This window comes from Chanodichthys erythropterus, chromosome 8 (genome assembly GCF_024489055.1).
Source record: "Chanodichthys erythropterus isolate Z2021 chromosome 8, ASM2448905v1, whole genome shotgun sequence".
Lineage (NCBI taxonomy): Eukaryota > Metazoa > Chordata > Actinopteri > Cypriniformes > Xenocyprididae > Chanodichthys > Chanodichthys erythropterus.
In genome coordinates this window covers 12,402,329-12,430,249 of record NC_090228.1, presented here as the reverse complement: position 1 = coordinate 12,430,249, position 27,921 = coordinate 12,402,329, and the positions used below count along the sequence as shown (strand labels likewise).

Genomic DNA, 27,921 nt, shown 5'->3' with positions numbered 1-27,921 from the left:
ATGCTGTTCAGAATGTATTTGGTGTTTAACATGCATGATTTGCACAGGGAAACATCACATTCTGAAAATGTTTCAATGTAGTGGTACATAATTGCACATTACATATGTTGGGTAAATGTTACCTTGGAGCAAGTGGAACTCAGATGTGTTGCTTGAGATTAGGGAAGAACAAAGACGATGTCAGCAATGTACCAGCTGCTTATTGCTGCTCCTTAGTGACTATGGAATCAAACCATCAGCATTTTAATAAGCAGCACAGATATTTAATTGCATGGTTACCACCTCTCATTACTTCTTGGTTCATCAGATCTGTTTTTATTGATGTTTGTTAAGGCAGGCGTCTTTATTGCTTACTTATACTTGGGGTTAGTGATTTTTTTTTAAACTAATAACTTGTTTGTATAGAGTCATGAATGATACGAATGGCATAATAAAACTACAGGCTATAAAGTTTGTAAGCAAACTTTTATGTTGGCTTGAAAAAGCCCGAATCTTGGAGTCATAAAATGTAGTCTCCAGGATTTCTGAGATAGGATTTCAAATTGTTGGCTTTCTCAAGCCAACATAATCACTGTGCTCTACCAACGTACGGTGCAAAGATCCTTGAATATTAAAAATCACAAAAATATAATGATCTACACTTTTTACCATTCAAAAGTTAGGGGTCAGTAAGATTTCTTTAATCATATTTATACTTTTTTTAGTTTAGGATGCATTAAATTGATCAAAAGTGACAGTAAAGACTTATTTATGTTAATCAAATATTTATAATGTTACAAAAGATTTTTGTTTCATATACATTTTAATATTTCATTAATTTGAACATGTGACAGTGAAGACTGGAGTAAAAGAAAGTTCCCACCACAGGGATACATTTCTTTAATCCTTTTTATTTTACTTCTAACAGGTTGAATTCCTCATTATTTATATATATATATATATTTCATTTGTGAACATGAATATCTCAAATCTGTGCAGTTTGTTGAGCAGAAGTATACTGTTACTTTTCTAAGCAATTGGACTCACAATTTTTGCCTGGTAGACAATAGCTGCGTCCAGGTCTTGAAATTAACTTTTTTGCTCACCAGCCACTGTGGCTAGTGGTTTTCCAAAGTTACTAGCCACTCAGCATTTTCACTGGCCACAATTTTGATGTTGGTAAATTACATTTTATATGATTAAAGTTGACTTTGTTATGCCTAAATTACTTTATTTCGAGTCATTTTACTTGATTTAGAAGATTTAAAACCCTTTCAAACTTTTAAATGCAGATTGACCACCTAAATCAAGACTACATTGTATATCAGCTGGTATGTACAGGTGGGCAAGAGGTGGACAATATCAACATGGGCTAATATGAGAAATAAAAGTTATTTGTGTTAGGCTATATAAAAGAACAAAGAAGCTAATTACAAAAACAATAGTAAATTAAAAATAATCTTTTTTCAGATACACTAGGTTTATAGATACACATATAGCCTACATTTATTGAACATCTTTTGTTGTTTGATTAACATTAATGACCTATTTAATTGGGCAGCTGAATGCATGGACGTAACTGACGCATATTCAGTTATTACTCACCTGTTTACGTCCACTTAAGCCATAACCGACTGTATTCACGCGAGATACTCCACACGATGGACATTTAGACATCTGTGTGCACGTGTATTTGGCTACTCAGGCGCGAGGAGAACTGATCGCGCTCGCGACAGAGAGAGAGAGAGCGCACGCGAGAGAGCACTTCTGTTGTGTGTCATTTAGCGCAATTCCGCCTATCCCTCCTTCACTAACTGCGTGTAAATAACGAATTGTGTGATTGGATTGTAATGTTGTGCTACGACGATCTTCGACGATCCTTTGGCTGTAAACTGAAATTATATTCAACCCGCCAAATTGGCTAGTGGGAGTGGCTGTCTTACCTGCCACATCTGAAATCTACCCGCATTTGGCGGGTTGGCGGGTGTTAATTTCAGGCCCTGGCTGCGTCCCAATTCAGAGGCTGCATCCTTCAAAGGCTGCACTCGAAGTCAAATGTGTTTGAGAGAAATTATACTTTTGAATGTAAGTATTGTTAGGTTTCAACTTACTCAAATATCTAACGATACAATTAAAAAAAAAAAAAAAAAAAAAAAAAAATTGTAAAGCTGTTCAAATGTTGACATACTTTACCAACATGCGATTTTATACATGCAAACATTACCGCTCTCGTCAGTGGCTCCTGTTACAGTTATTAGGCGACTAGAACAATCCAGACCGTCCCATTTAACAACATTTGGTCTGGCCTTCGAATGACGCAGTCTCTGAATTGGGACACAGCTATTAACATATCCCTACCAAAACACCTTAGCAAATGACCAGGCAACCACCTGCAACAAATATAGTTTGTGTTTCTGCTTACGTCTTTAATTTCAAAGTAAAGTTATTCATCATTTGGTCTTATCTTATTTGCTGGCCTGAGACGTTGGTATTGCATGGCCGATTGTGGCAGTAACATGAGCTTTTTCACACCGTATAGATGCACGTTTGGCAACTGGGCAGCAGGTAGAGGACCAGTTACACATTTTTTTTTTTATATGGCTCCAAATGCAGGTTCAGGTTTACCCGTTCAGCCCGAAGACTGCTCTCTGGCTGCCTAGACAGACGCTCTCATTCACATGGCCATTCACACGCATTATTCTCGCTGTCTCTGTCTCAGTAACATATACACATTCACTCTCATACACACAGATACATGCTATTCATTTCGTTCAGCTGATACCTGATCAGTTGCGACCTCCAACAAACAGTCACTGAGACCTGCAGTTGGCTGTCCTGAAATCAACCTCCTACTTCCTCCGTCCTTGTTGCACTCATGGGAATTTTCCCAGTCCGACTCCAGCCACAGAGAGCGGCCTGGCAGATGTAAGACGGGGGTGGGGGAGAAAGCGAGAAACAGACACCACGGCCTCTCACGCACTGGAGATAAAGCTTCACCTGCTTGCCCTGGCTTGTGCCTTTCTCTGGTCTCTGGGTGTGGTGGGTGTGCCACAGAGAGACATACCTGACATTCCAATGCGCCTGTAAAAAAACAATTGAGGCAAAGATGAGATGGGGATGTTTGGGTTCAGAGCTGTTTAGTGATTCCCGGACGGTTTACTCACTGGGGGTGAATAGCAGAGGACTCTTAATGGCTTTTAGCACTAAGCTTAACCCTGGGTAAATAGGTAAAACCCCTGGGTTAAGTAACGTTTCACACTCCAGAGCAGGGTTAGGCTCATTTTTTGTTGCAGTAAACCCTGAATTGCACACATTTACAATGTGAAACAATGCAATGCTAAAATTTTATAGAAAAATGTTTCATAACAGACACCTCAGTGCTCAGTGCTGTTTTCAGTTATTTTAAAAGTAAAATAAGAAAAGCAAAATAAGCAGTATTTATAACATTTGCAACATTATAAGTTTGAATGTTATGTGTGTGTGTGTGTGATTAATTATATGTATGTAATATTCTATGCATTAAATGTATTAATTTACATTTGTTCATTTTTAGCAGATATTTTGAAGAATGTCAGTAATTTTTCCTGTACTATGGAAGTCATCAACTGTTCGGTTACTGACATGCCCTTTAAATTATATGGTGTGGATCCCTTCATTAATGTAAGTTTTATAAAGGATTTTGTTTTATTGTTTGCCAGCTGAAAATTGTATTTCTGTTAGCTTAGAGAACTGATATATAAGCTATTTTAAAACAATGTGACTCAGATATTACAGTATAAACTTTTTGTCTCATATTTTGCAATATAGCTTCAGCTAAGCCAACATGATATTTCCCCGGAGCACGTGCATTCTGATCTCAGAGCCCGAACAAGCCCCATCATGACTGATGCAGGCTGGCCTTTGACGCAAGTCTGACCATGAATTGTGTGTGTGGGAGGGCCAGAAGCTTATAGTTCATTAAACCCAAACACAAACCCAATTAAAGTCCAGCCGGGCTCAGTCTCAGCAGGACACGGACGCTTTGAATGAAGCCCTTCACTGGCTCTAATGAGGGGAAAACCCTGAATGTGACCTTGAGTTCTGCTCTCAGACACGAGATAGAGATCGTATCGGTCCCTCACGTGAGGCTTTGCGACGATGTTGCTGTAGTGCACCTGAAAACGAAAAGGAAGAGCTGTTTGTACAGTCCTTGTTGTTTTGGAAGCCTGTTGGGGTTTAAGAGTGTTTCTTTGGCAGAGTTTTTTATGATTGCAAGAATGCATGTGAGTGTTTGCATACCTGGAAGTGATTACAGCAATACCGTGTGGTATTAGTTGCAGTTGTTTTGAGTGTGATGCAACGTTATTGAGGATGGAATGATAAGATTTTTCTCACACACATCTACTGAATGCACGGTTGATACTAAAATTAGCAGTTACGTGCATACTGAGTGAATGGCCAACTATTAAAGGTATAGTAAAAATAAAAATAAAATAAATAAAAAATAAAACCTATTCTTTGCCATGAAATAAAGACAAAAAAAAGTTTTGGATTGACATAAGGGGGAGTAAATGATGATTTTAGGTGAACTAACTCTTTAAACATACCAACAAACAGTCAAAGTCCAAATTCACATTTCTCAGAAACTGGCCAAAACATGTCCAACAACCACAAGGGGTTTGTTTATATTAACATGAAGGAAATGCATGTGGAACAGGAATTTTTCTTGGCCGTTTGCATGCAAATGTTCAAATGCAGGCATGCAGTACACATACATATTCGTCCCTTTCACCTTCTCTCTCTCTCTCCACCCAACACAATCATTCTTTATTACTCAAGACCAGGTGGCAAACTGCTCTAGGTTCAAAAACATTTCAGCTCATTACTAACAAAAACAAACACTCCCCTCACTGCACCCTTCTCTTAAAACTTCTGTTTTCATAATCATTTATTTAGTTAGAAACGGGACCTCGTGGGTTCTGCGTTTCATCAAATGTCCCTTGACTATCCTGCATAAACATCAAGCTGCCAATAGAGGGCACCTGTGTATATTTGATGACCTAATTGTACAAACTTTCCTGAAACAGTTCTGATGTGCCATTACTATAATAACGAATCCAGCGTTTTAATGTTTGGTTATGTTTGTGCACTAATACTTCACATAGTTTCTTAATGCCAACATATTTCTTGTTTACTGTGAGGTCATTTAATTTGGAAGCCTCTTTTAAAGTTGACGACATTTCTTTTCATAGAAAACACAGTTTAGATTTGTTGATTTCTTCCCCCCCTGTCAATCAAATGTTATTTCATAAACCTCACAGCATGATTTTTGGGTGAACTAACTCTTTAATTTCAACATTTAATACATTATTAAAATCTGAAGTTGCATCTCATATTATTCAATGGTCCAAAGCTAACAAGAATAAACATTGAACCAACGTTAAACCAAAATGAATAAATACTGTAAGAAATTGCTCATTGTTGGTTAATGTTAATGATTAACTTAAGGGAAGTAAAGTGTTATCAGAAAAATAACAAGCCACACAATTTGAGGTATCAGTTTAATAAAGTTTAAAACATTGGTTTAAGGTTTAAAAAAAAAAAAAATCCATAACTATAAATCTGATTAATAATAATAGTGATGTTAGCCTTAGTAAACACCAATATTAGAATTTAAATAAATTCTAACATTAATATTGTCTTGTTTATCACCATTCAGCACACATTCTTTGCTGTTTTCTTTACCAAAATATTCAGTTTGTTGTAGCCCTGAAATCTCATTCATGCCGTGAAATATATATCAACACAGTGCTGCATTTGTTATATCAATATCCCCCCCCCAAAGAGTGCTTTGGTAGTGAAAAAAACTAATGATTTCCCTTTAAACTCTTACAGTATTTATGCTAACATGAAATGGTATGTGCCCATTTGGCCAAATTCTGCGTGATGTTTGGGCAGAGTTGGCAGGCATTCATGGACTTTGACCAGCCTGTGAGTTTGTGTGCAAAACTGCTATTTGGCTTTTCCTTTAATGGCCAAGTCAGTGGGCACAGACTGGGGAAGTGTTAGCATAACAGCCGAATAAAAATAGCACATGTAGAACAACCACATTCCAATGTTTTGACTTTCGCCCTGTTAGTGGAATTGCGGTTATGCAGGCCTGATGGTCAGGAGATAAAGTGATAAAGTAATACCGATAAAGAAACCGGAGATGAATGTGCAGACATGAAAACATCAGGGATTATTTGTTTTCCATTTCATGCCAGCATAACATAATCAGTCAGGTTCTCATGGTTGCACTCATATCCTTCCTGATTGGTGGAATCAAGTAGAAAAGTTGGAATCTGATTGATGATGTTTGAAGCAGTAATCAGTTGCTTAATTCAAATCACCTGATGGCCTTTTATCTTTGATTAACATTGTGGCTCACTCTTAGTTGTTTTGATACTGTTTGAATACTTTCATATATTAAAGGAGAACTACTCGGGTGACATCAGACCTTCATGTACTGTAAGTGTTTCTGACTAATGCTAAATGTAACATTTTTACACAAATCGAATCAAAAACAGAAACATGACTATTTTGTTTTAAAGATGTAAACGGGAAACAATCAAATTGCTAAGCATAATGAAATCATGTGACAACAATGTAGCATACTGCTGTTTGAAACTGTTTAAGTTAGTTTTAATGCTAGCATAATGTGTATAAAATTACATAAAGATGTTAATACATGGGGTACTGTGTCAAAACCTTGAAATATCAGATTAAATCTGCATTAAAGCCCAGAAAACAACAAAGTAAATGTCAAAGTTATTTTTTTAATGCTGTATCCATTAAGAAAATTGCCAGTACAAAGTACACTGATATAAAAATTAAATTCTCTTATAAGTGTTCTTAATATTTTAACTGAAATTAGACAAAAATAGTTAGTTAGCTACATTAGTTAACATGATCTAACAATGCACAATATGTCTACCTCAGTTATTAATCTTAGTTAAATGTGGTAAAGAGGATGTTTTGTTTTATACATTTTTGCAATATTACTTGAAACTGTCTTTACTAAGTGATAAAAGACAATTAATAGGTGCGCTGAAAGGAATATTATTAATATACATCATCTGTGCACGAGGTAGGGCCTTAAAAACATCAGCCAATCGTTTACGTGATCATCGCGTGAACGATTGGCCCTCTGGCTTGTCAATCACTGCCATGACGTTCCTTGTGAGAGACGCGCGGCTGCGCGCTCCAGTAACTTTCCACACTCCACAGGCGCCGTATGCAATGATTTTGTCAGGAGACAGGAGTAACAACTGCAGATTATGAGTTACCTGCGGTTAGTCCGACATAATGAATCCACTAAGTGTGTGTGCGACTTAACGATTGTAAGGCCGATTATGAATGTACATTGATACTTATGACTGATCGTGCTCAAACGCGTCCAGTCAGAGCCAGTTGCGTTCAGTCTGCGATTACAGTCGAATTCAAATTCCATGTGAAAGTATATAAATCTGCTTCAGGAGCAGGAAACTATCGCTGTATGTTGAGCACAGTCAGAATGTTTTGGCTAGTCGTAAAATGTGTGCCCGGCTTAATATCACAGCGAATGCCGGTGGTAAACAAACACTCGCGCACGAGTTTTGGGAGGCGTTCACTTGAAATGAGCTGTGAAGGAGGGGGATTGTTCTTCCGCATACGCTCATTTCAAAAACTCAGTCGACGAAAACATCCTCTGTACCACCTTTAATGTTAATCTCAACATTTACTAATATACATTTTTAAGATCAAAAGTTGTATCTGTTAACATTGGTTGCAATGTAACATGAACATTTTCATTAACTAACATTAACAAAGGGTAATAAATGCTGTAAGAATGTATACTTTTTTTTGATCAATTTATCAAAAAGTCAGACCTTCCACAATAAAATAATTGATTTCTATTTAAGAAAACCCACCACATAGTAGATACACCAATTTTTGTGGCTAACATTGCCTGATGTTGCCAGAAGCAAAGTGTCTTTGATTAGAATCTGTAGAGGAGTGAAGAGTAGTGCAGATTCTTTAAGAGTCATGCTCTTCATCCCCTGATGCATCTCGCTGAGTTCAGGCACAAGGCCATTAGACTGACCTACTGATTGGTCACAGAGGAATGTCTGGAATGTGTGTTCTCTCTGATCGCCGCAGGGCAATATATTGGCTTGGGAATCTTAAGTCAACTCCCATACATCCTGAGCTATCTTTAAACGTCTTGGAATTTCGCCCCCCTCTATGTGTCCTCAGACCTGTTTGGAATTCTGAGGCTTTTGCTCCTGTTAGGGTTCAGTATCCATATGTGGACTCTGTGCACTATATGATTGTTTGCATCTTTGATGTCAAGCACCAAGAATGTCGGCCTGCTGTTGTCTTTGACCGATACGGAGCTGTAATATCCATTAGGCATGGCATGGATCGGAACACACCAATGAAATGTTTGCGAATCCAAGACCGCTGAAGAAAACAAAAAAGGGAAAAGAAGGGTGTAGTATAAAAGAGTTTGGGCAGAGACATTGAGTGAGTTTTTCCTTTCATGGTTGCTTGTTTTGGCAGTATTAGTCTTCCTCCAGAAAATGAGAGAGTTGTGCTGGTGACCAGGAGCATAAGGACAATGTACCTTCTGTTACATTCTTCCTTACATTGCTCCGAGTCGGTATGCACCTTTATTAGGAGTGTAGACATGAATGAATGTCTATTCTTGCATACCACTGTTCTATTCTTTTTCGAATCTATGGTTAAACCGGAGGAGATTGTTATCACCTAATGCCATTGAGTGAAAATATTCAGTCTAAAATTCAGTCCAAGTTCCTCAGATGTTAGGGAGAAAAGAGGTCTAGTTCAATCGGTCTAACATGATTACAGTCAGTGACAAATTCAACAAGATTTGATTAGATGGGTTTTATCTAAAATCACTTTTTAATGTGCTTTTTTCCCCAAATCTAGATTAGCTACTAACCCTCGATTAGGCTACAGAGATTTAGATTAGATTTAGCCTTAGTAAACTTGCGAAATGCCTGTGCTCAAGATTGCGGCGGGGTCTACAATCTATAATTTGAGGTGGTTTTAAAATATATTCCTCACAGCTCAGAGATAAATTAGACATCTTAGCACAATTATTTTTGCTGATTAGCATTCCCACACAGCTCATTTCACTCCAGGCTTTATATGTCTGTGTATATTAGGCCTACTTACTTCAGCTCTACTGGGTCTTCTTCAGCCAGTGTGATGTTTTACTCACCAAGCTGTCATCTGTTTAATATGAGACGTCTTCATCAAATGGAATGTACTGTATGTGGAGTATTTCACCAATTATATCCAAACAACGGCTTTGGTTCAGTCTTGAGCAATTTCTAAAAGAACACAGTTCATCTAAAAATGAAAATTCTGTCATTAGTTACTCACCATTGTGTCATTCCAAACCCATCATTCCAAGACCTTTGTTCATCTTTGGAACACAAATGGAGATGTTCAGATGTTCAAATCTCAGATGTTTTTGATGAAATCTGAGAGCTTTCTGTCCTTCCATTGGGAGCAACACAACTACCACGTTCAAGGTCCAGAAACATAGTAAAACCATCATTAAAGTAATCCATGTGACGCCAGTGGTTTTACCTCAACTTTGTTTGCACAAAAAAACAAAAACAAACATAATTTTACCACTTTAAGAAAATCTTGACCTGCTATCCAGATATATATGGGGATGAAACATACAGACAATACTTCCTCAACTCTCAGACTGAATGTGTGGGCATGCTGCCATCATCCATCAATCTATTTCACATATTTAAGATCAGGTGAACTTTCATGAGCTTTTCTTTCCTTTCACCAGTGAAAACATCTACAGAATGCTAACGGTCTTCCAGGAGGAGGAAAGAATGACAGGAACTTGAGGAAAAATATTTGGAGGGCTTTGATATTGGTGTGAAAGCGTACAGAGGGAGAGGGGATTATGGGATAGGAGAGAGGATGGAAGCTCTTATACGTCCCCCCATCATTCATCTCACCTAAGAGGATACGGTTCATGAAGTTTCAGATAAACAGCTAGGTGTTGGTAAATGTCAGGCGTCTGGGCTGATCTGAGAACAGTTTCACCACATTCTTCAGGTTTGTATTCGAATAGTAAGCTGATCCTTAATCAGCAAAAATGGACATCTATCTTTGATCTTGTTGCAGTGATTCAAGGCAGCTCCTTGAGAACAAAGGGGGGTTGTTTTCAATCAAGACCAGATGGGTTGAGCACTCTCTGGAATGAGACAAAAGGCTTCTTTTTTTTTTCTTTTTTCTTCAGGAAAGAGAGAGCTATCCCGTTACGTCCTATTTGGATTTAGACGTTCTGTTTGGTTGGACCACACACAAACCTAAACATCAACACAGTTTCACAAAAAGGCAAGAAAAAGAAAAGTCAAGGAGTGAATCTCTGCTGTTCTTGGCCTTTGTTTTGTAATTCTGTGCAGTCAGTAGCCGTGGTTTCCATGTGGTCAGGATTCCAAACAAGGCTTTGACATCAGCTGTCCTACTGGAAGCACTCTCACCTTTTTTGTCTGTTCACCCCCCCATCCCTTCATCCCTTACTCTTTTTCTCTCTGTCTTTGTAGTGGTTGCTGCGTAAAGGCCAGACATTCCTAAGAGACAAGTAGCCTAGAGTTCCAGAGCAGCTCATGCATTGATGCAAACTGTGGGCAGACGCTGAGCTAAAATTAGTTGAGATTTATGGGATGTGTGTTTGTATGTAGAGGAGGTGCCGACACAGAAGATTTTTCACAGATTCTTGCACAAACCCACAAACATAAACACACACACACCTACTTAGTCACAGACGGGAGGCATTAGGATGTAAATGATGAGTTTCACACCATGTGTCAGGGCGAGTGTCCACTAAAACAATCACACAAACACACCAACTGTTCTCTGTTGTTGATTATTTTTCCTGTCATATGAAGGCATTTTGTTTTTCCCCTGCAAAGCACACTAAATCCAGCTAAACCTTTTAAGGTTGTTTAGGAAGTGAGTGACTTTTGCAGTTTAAAATTTGACAGCAGTTCCATCAAACAATGCCTGTATTCTTATTCTAGTCTAGTGTTTTCACATGTTCTTAGTAGAGTCTTGTCCTTCATGGTATGTTTATTCTGTTAATAAAACTGCACATGGATCCAGCTCTCTCTCGTTCATGAGTTCACCCAGCATTACAGATAAAAAGTGACAAGAAATACTGGTAACACTTTATTTTAAGGTGGCATAGTTACATGTTACTGCATGTACTCACAATATTAATTACAGTAAATTATGCATAATTACAAGTAACTAAACCCATAACTCTATACTAAGTACACTCTAAAAAATGCTGGGTTAAAAACAACCCAAGTTGGGTTGAAAATGGACAAACCCAGCAATTGGGTTGTTTTAACCCAGCGGTTGGGTTAAATGTTTGCCCAACCTGCTGGGTAGTTTTATTTAAACCAACTATTATTTAAAAATTGCTATATGGCTAGCTTAAAATGAACCCAAAATTACAAACCAGATGCAATTAGAGACAACAATAATAGACAAAAGGTGAATGTTTATTAATAAGCTTTAATATTTTATTAAAATACATTTAATAGTTTAATAATATACATTTATTAATAAGCAATTTAATAAATGTTTATTGTTTAATAATTATTCATTGAACATTAATAAATGTTCATTTCCAACATACTTTGGGTAAATTTTAATTAAGCAATACAGTCATTTTTAAACAATAGTTGAGTTAAATAAAACTACCCAGCAGGTTGGGCAAACATTTAACCCATATCGCTGGGTTAAAACAACCCAATTGCTGGGATTGTCCATTTTCAACCCAACTTGGGTTGTTTTTAACCCAGCATTTTTTAGAGTGTACATGTAGTTAATTACTCAGTACTTAAAGTACAATGCAACTGTCACCATTAAATAAAGTGTAAGCAAAATACTTTTATATTGTTACAGAAAATGTCTCTGTTCTGTTGAACTGTAATTATTCCTCAAAAAATCCTTAAAAATATTAAACAGCCCAACTGTTTTCAACACTGAGTATAATAATAAAAACATTTCTTTGAGCACCAAATCAGCATATTAGAATCATTATATGATGCTAAAGATTCAGCTTTGATGAAAATGAATTCAAATAGAAAACTAATGTAATATTTTACTATTGCTGCAATATTTTACTGCATTTTTTATTTTAAAAAATGGATCATTAGTGAGGATAATTTATTATTTAATTTATTTAATAAATTAATAAATTAGGATAATTTATCCTAATTTATTAATTTATTTTACTTATTTAAAAAAACATTAAAACATTTTACCCACAAAAATTTGAGCGGTAATGTTCATATTTATATAAAAAGTGTGTGTGTAACTGGATTTAATAATGTCTATTGTAATGTGTAGAGCTAGTTATTCACAGCAAAATAATTTTTAAACACATGTATCTGAGTACAAGTGACCCACACAGCCATTAAGACCAGCAAAAAAAAAAAAAAAAAAAAAAAATATATATATATATATATATATTTATTTATTTATTTTATTTTTATTTTTTTTGTATTATTATTATTATTTTTTTGCTGGTCTTAATGGCTGTGTGGGTCACTTGTACTCAGATACATGTGTTTAAAAATTATTTATATATATATATATATATATATATATATATATATATATATATATATATATATATATATATATATATATATATATTGTTGGACTTAATGGCTGTGTGCTCATTGTTGAGACTGTGGTATGTTGACCTTGTTGTGTCACGCCACATACGTTTCTTGTTGTTTGTTCCTCAGCCCGCATGATCACAGTGCAACACAAGCACACATTTTCTCAATGTAATGTATTTACTTCTCATGTGACTTTTTCCAAAACAGCAATGATTCATTGTATTCAGATATATGCATTTAAAAATTCTTTAGGTGTAAATAACTAACGCTATGCAATTTTTATTTTTTTATGACACTGATCCTGGAACTGCTGGTCGGTTATGTGAGAGGCTCTAAACTTTTATGAGTATTTTGTGTTCTACATTTAATGGAGTGAGTGGAGAAGAGCACGCGCGCACACACACACACACACACACGGTATTTAAATCGAGACATTTATTAGAAGAAGTGACTGTTTTGCATTGAGCACAAACAGCACAGTGCGGTTTAATACACCACCTAACTGTGCTTATAACAAACCATACAGACAATCTTCTTTTCCATGGATGCCTATTTAAAACCTTTAAAAACAATGCTGCAAATTATTTAAACTGAGAATAACATTAACATTATCAGCACAATCTTATGTCAATGAAGGCACAAATCAAGACAATCGTAAGTCAAAGTTGAAAAAAAAAAGTACAGAATAACAAAAAGCCATGACAATGTACAATATATAATACAAGATGCATTAAATAGCAAAATTTAAATATGTAGTATATCCAGTCAAGTTTTCTCAATGGCCTATAATAACAGACATCCTATAGGATAAAATTCTTTTTCCAGTTAATTTCATATATATATTTAAATGGTTACACTGTACTTCATATAAAACTGCCACATTGATGCTTAGGTTTACAGAAATGCCTTGTATATCTTAACAAAGATTTTAATATTAAGCACATACTTAAAGTTTAAAGCTGTTGTTCACACTTAACCTATAGTAGAAATGCCTCATGCAACCAATATTTTGAAATTAAGCACGTTTGAGCAATTGTAGAAATTAAACTACCAAAAACAAACAGAAAATACTGAAAAAATGGCATAGTATCTTCAGTTTATCTTGGCTTGCTGAACAGTAAAACAATTGCACATGCACAATATATACTACTTCCTGAAGATTTTACAGTTCGAAACACCTTTTGATTCCCATTTTTTTAAATGAAACCTTTTCATTCTTAATCTTTGTTTTCATAATCCACTGCCTTCATAATGTCTTTTAACACTCCACCTCATGAAAAGAATAGTCTGACATCTCTTTTCCTGTCTTAAATGGCATGTGTTGTTGAAATTTAGGTCATTTCTGGACCAGAATTACACCATAGGTCAAAGCTTGTCCTTCCACACTTTCATGCTTCAGGGAGCTCATATAATTGCCCGTGTGCAGTAGCATTGTGTGTGTGTGCTTGTAAGAGAGAATGTATGGTATCATAACACTGACACAACCTTTGCCCTTTGACCTTTCATGTGTTTTTGTTCCACTAGTTGCTTTCTAACTGATCTCAGAGATATGTCAACGTTTGCATGGCTCTGTCACAATGAGTTAAAAATGAGCTCTGGGATCAGTATGTTTTTGGTACCCTCTATAACACCCACTAACTTCTTTTACATAATAGTAAGTACCATGGTACAGTGAAGGCATTAAATGATAATATCATGGTACTCTGATATGGCATAGTAATGAAATGAACACTATACTCCAAGGCAGGATTATTATAACTTTGATAAATACAATTCTCCAATTTTTTTTTCAATTTTCACATTTATTATTATTAGTTATTTTTTGTTCTTGTATGTAGTATTTTAGGGCTGCCAAAATTAACTTTTTTTTTTTTTTTTTTTTTTTTTCAAGAATACCATGGTAGTACCGTATACCTTTTGGTACTTTTTGTGAGTGTTGTCAAAACAGTTTACAAAAGATAATAATAAAGAGAAAATTTCAGTTGCAGTTTATTTTACAGTATGTGCACTTACGTGTACTTACCTAAGAAATTACTAATATAAGGTAACCACATGGGTTTAGGTTAGGTTTAAGGGTAGGTTCAGGATTAGTACCTAGTTATTACCCAGTTATTGTAATTACTATAATAAGTACATAGTATGTACATGGGAAACAGGACTGTAAAATAAAGTGCTACCATTATTTCTGTATATTAACACTCAAATCCCTCCAAATTCTTAAATAAAGTCTTAGCGTTACTGATGATGGACTGTTGTGCATGTACTTCACTGAAATCGCTGGTATTTTACAATGAGAATTTATTATACAGATGTTCAAATGGCCTTTATCAAACACTTTTCATAATTTGACCTGTATCGCTGAAAACACTCTCCCAAGGACTGTGAAATGGCCTTGGCATTTTCAAATGGCCAAAACACAAATGACAGATAAATAACTTTTAAATAACACGGTCCCAGCTCTCATACGTGCTGCGTCTCGGAGAACAGCCGCTTTAAAGTGCTTCTGTTGTTCCCCCTCAACTGTCGAGTTTAAAACGAGTATATCATGAGAAATGCTCATCAACGCGAGTTGGTGATTGGAGATTTGAAATGTCCCGCTTCTCGACCTGTAAACATTTACCTAGCAGCACTGTGACGAGGACAAGCTGGGAATCATTCACTCTTCCAGTCTCTCCGTATATTCAGCCTTTTTGTCCAAGTCTAGCTCAGCTGGCTGCTGATGTCCAGGGCTTTCTGGTACACCTGGGTAACATCATCCAGATCGGCCAGCAAGGAGAAGCTGCCGTTGTCTCCAGGGGAGCCAGGAGGGCTACGGGCACCCTTTCCACCAGGAAGGGGAGCAACGGTCTGAAGGCCCCTAAACCCAGCCATCTGCAGCAAGTCTTCAGCAGACAGCGAGCCCCGGATGTTGGGTTTCGGAGAGGCAGGCGGCCAGTCCAAGCCCATGCTGGAGAGACCCGTCTCCTCGAACACGATGCTAGAGGGTCTGCTTTGGCTCCGTGAGAGGGTTGAGTCTGCCGGGACCTCCCCATGGACTCCTACAGCACTGTGTGTGGAATATTTCCCATTACGCTTCAGTATTCCTTTCCTCCCGACAGACCGTTTGGGCGGTGAGCTGTTAGGTGGCTGTACAGTAGCGCCCCCTAACAGTTCGGAGGACTCGCTGCGCTCTGGTGAGGAGTAATACCCAGACTCGCGCTGCTGATTGTTTTTCAGAATGCCTTTCTTAGGTAACATGGACACAATTTTGGCTGGCGAGCCACCTAGAGTGTCCTCTCGCTCCGGACTGGAGCCGGACTCAACGTCTTGGTAGCAAATGGACCGCCTGAGCTCTAATTCACACAAACTCTGAGATCGTTGGTCCCCACTGGTTGACCGAGTCTTCAGGATGCTCTTTGGTCTCTTGAGGCCCGGCTTCTCCTCCGCAACACCCCACATTCCAACATCGTTCTCCTTCATGGACTTTCTCAAACGTCGGGCTGGAGTCAAGGCTGTATTAGTGACATTATTGGTACCAGACTCTGGGCGCTGGGCTTTGCCAGGACGGACCTCGGTGCGGTTCTGCCAGTCAATGAAGCGGGCAAGCATGGGGGAGCTGTTTTCCTTTTGTGTTTGGCAGTCGCATACACTGGTCTTCCAGCCCCAGTTCACCCACCAGTGATTTGCAATGTCCTCAATTGTAGCCCTGCGCTCTGGATTAACCATCAACATCCAGCGGATCAAACCACGAGCATCTGAATGAGATGGAGAGATTTGAACACATTCAGGAAACTTTGGATTCAGTAGGGGTTGGGAGATTTGGGTTAAGACAACTTGCCATTGAGAAGATAAATACCTGATGACTGTGGCGGTTCCCTGTACTCTCCATTGCTGATCTGACGAATGAGTCTTTGGTGGTCTCCTCCGTCGAAGGGCATTGTTCCGTACACAAGAGTGTAGAGTAATACGCCCAGCGCCCAACTGTCAACCTGTCAAAACACCACCACACTGGTAAATTGGTCCACTGGGAGATAAAGTTTTGGAAAATGGTTTATGGAACATTTTCCAGAACATTTCCAGAACATTTCCAGAACATTTCCAGTGTTAATTCTTACATAGTTGAACACATGCCAGCGAAGGCTCGTCGTCATTTAGCAATAGATTAAAAGGTTCTGTGATTTTGTTTTCCTGTCTGGGCCATAAAGTTACTCCACCTATATTTATGAACATTTAATCAAGCTGTCATTGTACACCTAAATGTATGAGAACAATAGGTAATCACACATATATCTGTGCAGTAACTGCCATCATAATTCCTGCTTGTTATTTAATCATTTCTCTTGCCTGACCTTGTCTGATCCCTTCTGCACCTCTGCTGATTAGCCATGGGTGCAAGCCAGGAATGAGGAGGTATCGAGGGAAACAATGGCTGATTACAGCGCAGGAAGCGTCCACTCCCCTAACTCCAGACCTATCTGACCCTGAGTAGATGTGAGGAGCTCTGTGATTGTTGGCCCTGATCCACTGATCTCTGACCAGTGAGAAGAATGCTGCCTTTCCCATGGTCAGCAGTTATGTAAGGATGATTGAGGGACCAAGGGGATCAATGTATGATTAAATGCCCAGAGGCTTTTAGAGTTGTGCATGTATCATCATACAATAAAACTGGAAAAAGTATGGGAATTTTGATATATTCCTGTGTTCCAGACAGGCTAAGTGTTTGGCTATTAAATATGAAAAAAATGTGAAAGGGGTATAAGAATGCTTGATATCCTGAAAATAGCTTTGACATTAGTTCTCATTCTTTTTGGCAGCCTTTGTTTCTCATTGGATTATAAAGGATGTTGGGTACGCTGACTTACTTGGCCTGTGGAATGATTCCTTTGGGGGGAGTGACTAAGTTTGGAGAGGATTTGGAATGAGGGGTGGGGGTAGTTTCACCTCCCTCAGATATAAGTGGAAACACTTTCTCTTTCTCTTTGTTATCTGTGTTTTATTTTCTCTTATCTATTCAGACAGGAAATATGTGATTGTGTTTCCTAGCCCACATTTTTTAAAGGTGAAGACCTCTTAAATGGCAATATAGGGTTGCATAACTGGAGAATATTAGTTCACAATGTACCTCTGGGCCTCTATATGGTCGTCCGTTCACAATCTCTGGGGAGGCATACAGCGGGCTGCCGCAGAATGTTTGAAGAAGCTTGTCCTTGTGGTAGAGGTTGGACAAACCAAAATCTGCAATCTAGAAGACAAGACAAAGTCAGAACAGGCCAATATTGTGAGTAATAAATCACTGGAGGAAGATTATAACATACCTTAATGTTACCGTTTTCGTCCAGGAGAATGTTTTCCAGCTTGAGATCTCGGTGTACTACTCCGTTCTGTAAGACAACATCAAAATAAATGATTTTCAATTAACTTCATTCTGTCAGGCATTACAGAAACGTCACTTTTTTATACTCAAATTAAATAATGGTGAACTTTGCTATTATGGCCATTGCTGCCCCATAATTTTGTCATATTTGATGACCTACAACAGGTTAATGAACCTAATTTTTTAAAAACAGTGATTTAAGGGAAGGAAAAAGTGACATTTCCCTTCATCCGGCATCATAACCTGAATGTCAAATGGCCTGATCTGTGTATCTCCTCCCCCATTTCCGTGACAACCTCTTGGCTTTCCCTGATCAGAAGGGCTGAGCTGGAATCCCCCAGCTGAGTTGATGACATCACCAACCCAGCTGTATAGGAACAAAGGCCAAGCCCACCCTAAAATTCCCCCAGGACGCTTAACTTTCCAGCTGACACGGCCCCGGGTACCGGCTGACCCTTTGTACTGATCTAGGAACAGTATCTTCTGCATTAATCCTACCTTTAATCTCAGTAAAACTAGAAAAATATGCACTAAAATGTGAAATAAAAGAAACAAACAATGAAGAAATATGGGCTGGATCAGTGTGAAAGGTCAATTTGAAGTATCAAGCTTGGAAAGTGGGAAAATATCAGTTGAGGATGGGTTTGGCACCAGGACAGAAGAACACAGCTGCTCTCTGGCTCCACAACCTTTCGTATCGAGACATTCTTGGAAGTTGAGTTTATCCCTCTCATATCATGTCAAGTCCTCCTTCATAAAATAAATCATTTTATTTACTCTATAGAGAGCTCATGTGCGAATCATCTGATTGCACATGAACACTGCACAGATGTCAGTTGTTTAGTTTGAGAAGCTTCAGGTATCAGACACTGTGCTATAGGAAGTGTACACTTAAAACCAACTTAAGCTAGTTTGCTGGTCTTAGCAAGAAAAAAGCTACAATTTAGCATCCTATTAGCATCCAAGGCCGTTTTATCATTTCAGGCTATAATTTCATACATAACACAGAAACCCTTTGTCTTTATTTTACCTAGTTTGAGAAATCATATATGTACTTTAGTTTGCTAACATATCTTACACTAAGACACCCAAACATCACAATTTACTCACCCTCATGTCATTCCAAACCTGTATGACTATTTTTTTCTTTTATGGAAGAAAGAACGTCATACGGGTTCTGAACAATATGAGGGTCAGTAAACTTAGTGGTTCATTTTTCTCACCACACGGATATGATGTTTGAGGGCTCCGTCCTCACCTTGTGGCAGTAATGGACAGCAGAGACAATCTGTCTGAAGAAGTGTCTCGTCTCCCTTTCACTGAGCCTTCGGCGCTCACTGATGTAATCGTACAGCTCGCCCTTACTGGCATATTCCATCACGATCACAATCTTATCCTTATTCTCGAAAACTGCGAATAGACATAGAAGAGCAGTTTATTAGATTACACGACATCATTGCATTATGTACGTTAAAGGGACGCTGGATGGAAATGAAAATCGCTTATTTCCATTAAGTCAGACTCACTAACCAAACCTCTCTGTCATTGAGATTAACTGTTTGGCTTGAGCTTTTGTTGGGCCGTTGCCAGTACTGTATGTAGGAGTCAAAATCGCCAGCGAGTCTGGCTTTAGTCAGGGTCATGGTGATTAGGAGCTGTCTTTGCAAGCGAGACCACAACTGTTAACAGGTGTTAAGTGCAGACAGGAAGTGAGATGTGGTGTACGTGAGCTGGGATGGTGGCGTAAACAGTCCCGTTCTAAGAAAAGGTACGTGTTTTGCACAACACAGTATTCTTAGTAGCAGCTCTTAGATTAATAGCCATCATGTAAGCCAATCAGAGAAGTGTTTATCTGGAGAACCTGATGGAAAAAATAGGACCTCAGCAAATCTTTGTTTTTATTTTGCAGGGGAGTGAAGCTGTTTCTTAATTTAGATCCTCTTCCACCTTCTGCTCATACAGCAAAAGCATCTCCACAGTGACCCTTCATTGTTTAGTGCCCAGAGGCTGGTCGTCACAGTGATGATCACTGGACTGAATAGACAATGAAGAATCCTGCTGATCAGGTGGTTTTCCTTCAGCTCTCTCAGTGCCAGTTTCGACAACAACATGGGCGTTTGGATACCTTTTGACTGTCTAGGTCAGAACTAACCGAGGTTGTTAGAATAACAAGCTAAGTTCATGTTCAAGACATTGAACTCAATCCCAGGCCAGCACTGAGTAATTACCTCTCTCAGCTAATCCGTATTAGACACAGGAGACTGAGCGTGCTCCGTTTTGGCACCGGCTCTCAGACCGATCCAGGGTCAGTAATAATGACCCCTGGCTGAGAGCGTGGCATGAGTCCACAGCCGTGGCGTCTCCCTCTGTCAGCGTGGAGATAAAGCAGCTTTGTCAAGTCTTTGTTTTGAGTATCCCGATCAAGGCGTGCTGCGCTTGGGGCCTGATTTGATGAGTTTTTGATTTATGTTCTGAGAGGCACAGCTACATGCGTGGGACATTTTAAACATGCTGATTGCTGCAGGACTGTAATGGCCTCAATGCATCTTGGAGAGTTTACACCCCTAACAATGTTGTTGCCTGATCAACACCCTTGGGCTAACAGGGTGCGGTCAGATCGCATAAATAAAACATGAGGGTAACTGATATAGAGATGACTGGCAGTTGAGAAAAACAACATATTTTGCAGCAAAGGGTATGGAGTTTACACCCGCTGAGAGTCAAAGACCTTTGATCTATAAAGACAACTTGGATCTCAAACTGTTTTCTGAATACATAAGGTAGAGTTGTGTTGTCACAGTAACCTGCTTTAACCTGCTTTTTCAGTGTTTTAAGAGTAAAAAAGACTATGCCTACCTTCGTATATAGAGATGATGTGTGGATGGCGGAGAGAAGACATGATTTCGATCTCTCTGCGGATGTGCACCATGTCTTGTTCATCTTTAATCTTCTCCTTACGAATGGATTTAATCGCCACCTGAGAAACAACACATTATTAAAATCAACTATTTGAATCCTGTTTGTAGCATGCTTACATTTACTGCAAAGTAATATTAATGTTTCTTTTGATTGGAGTAAACAGAAAATATTGAAAGATTCCTGGTTTAGTAGCTCAGCTCCGTATTGATGAAGACATGGGTCAAAGATATTTGTGTTGCAGTGACATCTTGGCTCGGGGGTCATAGATCATAGAAACAGAAGAGCCTACTTCCATTTATGGTGTAAAGGAGATCACAGGAAAAGTATTTCCTGTCTTAGTTGGTCAGGTGACCCACATGTTAACTGAACAAACCAGTCTAGTTGTAGTAGCATTCTTTTTATTTACCATGCAGAGCAGTTATTTATAGTGGGTTTTAGCATGGACATCTTTCACAATAAACAAATGGACTAGACAACATAGTATCTTCAAAATACTATGATTGCACAATACTGTTCAAAAGTTTGGGGTGGGTTAGTTTTGTAAAAGTCCCTTTAAGACAAGTCATTTCACTCGGCGGCCATCTTTGAAACGCCTATCTCTTTGAATGGGGAAACCTCAAATTCTCCAAAACTGTTCGCCAAGCTTACGATTAAGTTTCATATTTAAAATCAATGAAATCTGACAACAAATGTCTCAATTTTGTTTCTAAAAGCTCGAATCACGACAAAAAATTGCATTTTTCAGGCTGGACCAAGCTAATGCGCATGTGCATATGCTGTCCTACGCACGCGTCTCCGAACACTGACTGTTTCTGTAGCAACCACAGCTTCTAACCGTAGCTGCAGTGATGCAATGACTTTACCAATCAGAGATTGGCTCTTTTACTTAGGAGGCGGGACATATTCCGCCCTATTGCGCGTTGCAATAGTGCATAGTAATATGATTGCACCGTCTTTCTGTATATAGTCTTTGATTTTCATGTTTTTGAAAGAAGTTTCTTATGCTCACCAAGGCTGCATTTATTTGGTCAAAAATACAGTGAAACGGTAACGGTGTGAAATATTATTATAATTTAAAATGGCTGTTTTATAAAATACAAAATATTCCTAGGATAGCAAAGCAGAATGTTCAGTCTTCAATGTCGCATGATCCTTCAGAATTCATTCTAGTATTCTGATTTGATGCTCAATAAACATTTTTTATTTATTTACAAAAAGGGTGATATTTTTTTCTGTGGACGCTTAGATTTTTTCTGAATTCTTTGAATAGAAAGGTCAATAGTAATCTTTTGTAACATTATAATTATGTCTTTACTGTGACTTTTGATAATCCTTGCTAAATTAAAGTATTAATTTATTTCGGGAAAACTTTTGAACACTAAGAAAAGATACATACTGTAAATCATATAAATATTTTTTATTCCTTAGAAAATATTGGCATACTCCTAGTTCTAAAGAGATGTGTTTTTTCTTGGTAATCTAAAGGATTACGGTCTAGATCTGTTGTTAGCAGCTCTAACCTTGAGCAAAAATGGGTTTCTGTGAAGGTGAATGGCTTTTTCGGGAGAAGGCGCACCACAGGAGTTATTTTTAAATGTCCCATTTAGAAGCTCTCAAACAGGCTCTATCACAGAGATGTGTCAGCGCTCAAAGGCCTGCTTTCAAAGAACCTCTTTTTGTTATCTAAAAAATGAGTAGCATTAGCTAGTAAAGTAATTGTATTTACTAAATATCTAAAGTCTTATCCTTTGTATATGTGCTTAAGGGATGCTAAGAAGAGTTCTGCCTTGCTAAGTCTGACTGGTCATGAGGAGGGATTAAAGTTGCAGGAAGTTTGCAGTATGTTCCTCCACTGACTCATAAAACACGCAAGAAGGGGAAATGGTGCTGACAGAGCTGACTTCCTGTCCACCCAGTGTTGTTCACGGCACCGATATACTGCCACCCCAAGCCTTTTACAGACAAAATGAAAACGCCTGAGCAGGGTGTGCATGCAATGTATTGTTTTCCTGTCTAGTTATATCTTCAATGCATGCATTGCATGTTACAGCCTTATCAGTGACTAAAACACTTGGATATGATCTGTCTGGTTTCAGTCTGGTGTTTGTCACTCCAATGGTGAATGGTTTTAAAAAGACTGTAAGATAGTGCCAGAAAGAGTGTATGCGTGTGTACCCGATGTATGTTAAGAGCCACTTTAGGACCTTAAAGTGATATAATGCCTTATCCTCTCAAACTTAATACCAATTACAGTGAAAGCATAAACTCATTAAAATTGCATCGCAGCAGATGGGTGTGCAGGTGATTGTTTGACCGTGCTGAAGGAAGCGCACATGGTTGAGTGGTATTGTTTCCCTGCCTGTGGCTACAGATCATTAAGCCAACCTGTGTTTGATGCCTATGCCAGCTGGCTGTAGTCTTTGCTCTTCTCTAACCCCTGGCTACAACTGAAGCCTTCTCATTGTCTCACAGACATAGACCAGCCCATTGTCTAAGCTTCACACAACAGCTGTGTTGTTTTACCTGTCCGCCGTTTAAGGGGGAAAGGGAGCACCTTTACTCACCGGAGCACTCGTGCGGAACAATGCGTCATAGAGAATTGAACACAATGAATGAGCAAAAAAGAAAACCTGTCGTCACATTTGTGGTTTCTTTCCACCTTCCGCATGCCTTTTCCATCTTTCTACCTCTCCAAATGTCCTTTCAATAAAAACAATCACATTTTTAGAATGTGTGTATAAGCATTTAAATCGTCCAGAAATTGTAAGTACCCTAATGCCTTAGCCTAACCTTTTTTTTGGTGACTCGATTCAGCTAAACTTGTTTTGAAACTGGAATATTCTTAATATTCCTAATAAATATTTATACTTTAAGACTCTCTATATTAAAGTGTACATAAAATCTGCTAAAGAGCATGAGCCAAGATTACACGATTATAAGAATAATAAGAATAATTGTTCTGGTTTAATTCACCCTACAATGTTATGAATTCTTCCTTTCGCTACTAGCGTGAGTCATGCATTCTTAAGATTCAACCATCGGTCCATTCAGACGATGAGTGTGGACTGCGACTTCAGAATTGGGTTACTCTGGTGAAGTTTTATCATCTGCCCTGCAGCCTACAATGTCTACCTGTCCTTTTTCACCCATTTAAACAACACATTTAACAAAGCAACTGACTGAAGCTCACTCATGTGTTGGCAGGGAAAGCTTTCAAATGCAAATGCTGGAACATTATTTGCTGCCAAAATCATCACCACACAAACACTTGAGTTTTTCTGCGCCCTTCAGATTTAGCATTGGCCATCGACGCTGAAAACACAGAACCACACCATCTAATGTGTCCGTCTAGTCAGATGGTGTTAATTCTGCGGAAACGCTCTTAAGTGGTTGCTTTATTAGGTTACCATGTCCCGGACGTGACTCTGAGAACATCCTCTGCTCAAGCAGCTGTTGACATCAGGCCACATTTCTCTCCCACAGATCTGACCCACTAGGTCCATGTCTGCCCTACTCGAGATGCAGATCTGTCTCTGGATTAATGCGCTGACCTAGTTCCAAAGCAGAAGTGGTTTATCCTAATTTTTCCCCACTTATCTTACTCTACAGATGTTATGCATTTCTATGTCCAGAGTGATACATATGTAAAGGAGCTTAGGTTACTTGCGACATAAACATACCTCTCGTGCTTTGAAACCTTTGACCTGCTCAACCTTAGATGACCTAAATGATCTGACCCCTGTTACTGAGGGATGGAAGACAGCACTTGCCATGTGAAATTGTGCGTGTAATGATGGCCATTAGAGGCCAATTTACTTTCACCATGCACCGTTTCAAAGCAATCTTTAATTAAGTCAATTGATATTGAGTGAAACCCTTACAATTTCTCACATAAGAAAGGAAAAATTAGATATTTTAAATATCTCTGTTCTACAACAATGAGATTAAATGGTGACCTTCTATTGTCTCTTGCTTCTCCATGATGGGAAAAAGGACCACAATAATCAAAGGTCTCAGATTTGCCAAGACCAAATGACCCATTTCGTGTAACTTGTGCTAGTTTATTCTTGTTGTAATGTCATATCTCAAATATATCTTCTATATCTCAAAGAATTTCAGGAGAAACATCTGAAACATAGTTGATACCTATTTGAGAACGGCATTGTGTTTCTTGAGCTATATAAGAGCAATATTTGAGAATATGTTTTATATGGTTGTCAACTCACCACTCGTCCAGTGTGCCTCTCTATGGCTTTTTTCACTTTTCCATATGTACCTCTCCCTAGGGTCTCGAACAGCTCGTAGCGGTGCTTCAGGTTGTGTTTGTGGTGATGTTTCTTCACGCTGGACCCTCTCCGTTCACCGAGAGAAGCTGGCATCTCTCCTCCCGGATAGTCTACCGGTAGGAGCTCACTTTCATTCGCTCCGTTACTCCCTAACTGGGACGATTCCGTGTCCATGGCTTCCTCAGCAACGTGTCCAGATGCTCGGTAAATCTTAAAATCGCCGCTGAGATGCTGTAGAAAGTCGCAAATATCCCGAACTCAGCGTTCAGTCGTTATTTAAGCTGATGAATGGGGTCAGAGGTTTTGGGGGGGCCGTCTAAGGAGAGCGACCCGTCATTCATTCATCGGTGAAGTGTTCAGAGCTCTCGTGTCGGGATGCGCTTGTCTCGCCTCTGTCAGCTCAAATATGCGCGAGCGGACTCCATGCTTTCCCGTCCATCCCACTACCGGCGCGTGTTTCTCCTCCCCTTCTTTCCCTTTTCTCCAGAGTAAAGACTACAGGAGTAAAGAATGCAGCCTGGATGAAGACGGAGGCGGAGTTATGATAGCAGGTCTCTCTCTCTCCCTCTCTCTAATGGAATAATGGCGTAATGGAGACCACTTAACTGTATTTTGTTAGGTTTGGTCAGTGCTCTCCTTTCATCACGTTCTCTTTCAATTATTCTTCTATTTAATGTGCTTTATTGGCACGACAAATTACTGTAGCCTACGTTTCTGTGACAAGCTTTTCAAGACACAAATAATGTAGGCTATGCATGTGTTGTGCAGTAATAATTAAAAGCTAAACAATAATAATAATAATAGTAATTTAAAAATATTATAGAATAGCTAATAATATTACCATATGAAAGTATTTAAGTGCAAAGTACAAAAAATAAATATATAACAAGACATCCTTAAACTTCAAGAACATTCTGTCTTTCTCTATTATCTAAACAAGCTCTTTCTATTAGGTACAACTTCCGGTGCTGACTCGGTTTAATGCACTGGAGCAGGTGCTGTAATGGCTTTTCTAATGAAGAATCGCTGGTTTGTATTTCCTTGAAATCCACTAGACATGGCATCATATCCTGAATGTCTGGTTGTTCTTCTCCCGTTGTCCATTGTTTGTTTTTGTTTGTGTTGCGTTCCTAAACTTTGGTCATGCTCTCAGGACAGTAAGCAAACATAATGCAGTAGCAAAATATGGCTCAGCAGCGCCCTCTAGCAATAGCACAATATTTGTGCAGCTGTCATAAAGCCTACTGGGATCATTGGCAACTACTGCCATCATATGGAGGACATAAAGTAGCACTAAAATAGGATGTGTCCAGAATACTCATTTTGTTTCTGAAGTATATGTATTGTTTGTAACATCTCAGTTTACATCAATTTCATATTAATAACATTTTACACAAAATTGTAGTTTGTATGCAGTTGTAGTTTGTATATCTACTGTATTCTGATAAATAGTAAGTGAAACAGAAGATATAGTGCAAGAAACCTTTCAAACAGTAGTATGGTACATTTGTTATCAAATGACCTTATTATATTTGTCTCATGACCTCATTCATCTGCAACCAAATAATAGCAAGTAGAACATCATGATTTGTCTGTGACGTAACTGTAGCCTGTTGGCCACCTAGAAAACAAGCCTTTTACCACAGGAAGAAAACTGTCAATTAAAGAGGAGTTTAAAGCAAGAAACAAGTTTGCTGACGTATAAGGATGATGTAAGGATGGTACGTGTATTACTATATCAGAACAGAAAAAACACAGATTAACAAATCTGGATATAGCTGTCCACCTAATATCCAGAAACAGCTGGATATATCTTGTGTGTGTGTTTAGTGCTGATGAAAGCCTGTGCGTGTGCATTGCGCAATGCTCACCCGTTCCCGGATAACAGGCTGCTCAGGTCTCGCCTGTCTCTGTAACTAGGTGACTCAGGGGTCTGTGTGTCAAAGGGCAAAGCACAGATTCCTTTTAAAGGGTGAGGCCACTTCGTACGACAATGATGATGCTGGTATTGCAATTAATGAGAAAAATTGGCTACTAAAAGATCTACTTTGTTATCCTCGTAAAACTGTCTATTGTGAAATTGTGACACCCAATGTTAAGCTGCTTTCTTGTTATAAATATAGTTGACATTGTTAGGTTTATATCTTGTTTGACTAATTTCACTGGACTGTAATGTGTCTTTATAGACTGCTCAAACGTTTGCAGTCTATACAATTTTTTTGTTTGCTTGTTTTGGAACAAATTATTACTTTTATTCAGCAAGCATGCATTAAATTAATCAAAAGTGACAGTATTGACATTTATAATGTTACAAAAGATTTCTATGTCAAATAAATGCTGTTTCTATTCATCAAAGAATCCTGAAAAAAAACTGTATCATGGCTTCAAAAAAAAAGAAAGACAAATAAATAAAGAAATATTAAAAAAAGAAAGCAGCACAACTGTTTTCAACATTAATAATAATAATAAATGCAGCAATGATGCTGAAATTTCAAACCAAAGGATTAAATTCATATAGTAAACAGCTATTTTAAATTGCAATAATATTTCACAATATTAGTGGGTTTTTTTATTTAGATTTTTTTTTTTTAAATATAGCCATGTAGGATATATATATATATATATATATATATATATATATATATATATATATATATATATATATATATATATATATATATATATA

The 27,921-nt window shown here is 38.2% G+C and overlaps 1 protein-coding gene across 1 annotated transcript; it reads right to left on the bottom strand.

The window, feature by feature from the left end:
• Positions 1-14,515: 14,515 nt before the first annotated feature.
• nuak1a (NUAK family, SNF1-like kinase, 1a) lies at positions 14,516-26,106 on the bottom strand. The gene is made up of 7 exons (XM_067391846.1): positions 25,176-26,106; positions 20,887-21,007; positions 19,289-19,440; positions 17,972-18,037; positions 17,779-17,898; positions 16,513-16,645; positions 14,516-16,411 (listed from the first exon to the last, which is right to left on the bottom strand). Exons 1-7 carry the CDS (start codon positions 25,407-25,409, stop codon positions 15,378-15,380), a joined length of 1,860 nt encoding a protein of 619 aa, XP_067247947.1. The 5' UTR covers positions 25,410-26,106; the 3' UTR covers positions 14,516-15,377.
• Between the last annotated feature and the right edge of the window lie 1,815 nt (positions 26,107-27,921).

What these genes read in the sequence shown, in the direction of transcription:
- nuak1a (XM_067391846.1), bottom strand. Translation starts at nt 25,409, where the DNA reads ATGGACACGGAATCGTCCCAGTTAGGGAGTAACGGAGCGAATGAAAGT. An exon ending in CTGTCCATTACTGCCACAAG is followed by an intron (nt 18,038 to 19,288) that starts GTGAGGACGGAG and finishes GTTGTCTTACAG; the next exon opens with AACGGAGTAGTACACCGAGA. An exon ending in GACCATATAGAGGCCCAGAG is followed by an intron (nt 16,646 to 17,778) that starts GTACATTGTGAA and finishes GTGTTTTGACAG; the next exon opens with GTTGACAGTTGGGCGCTGGG.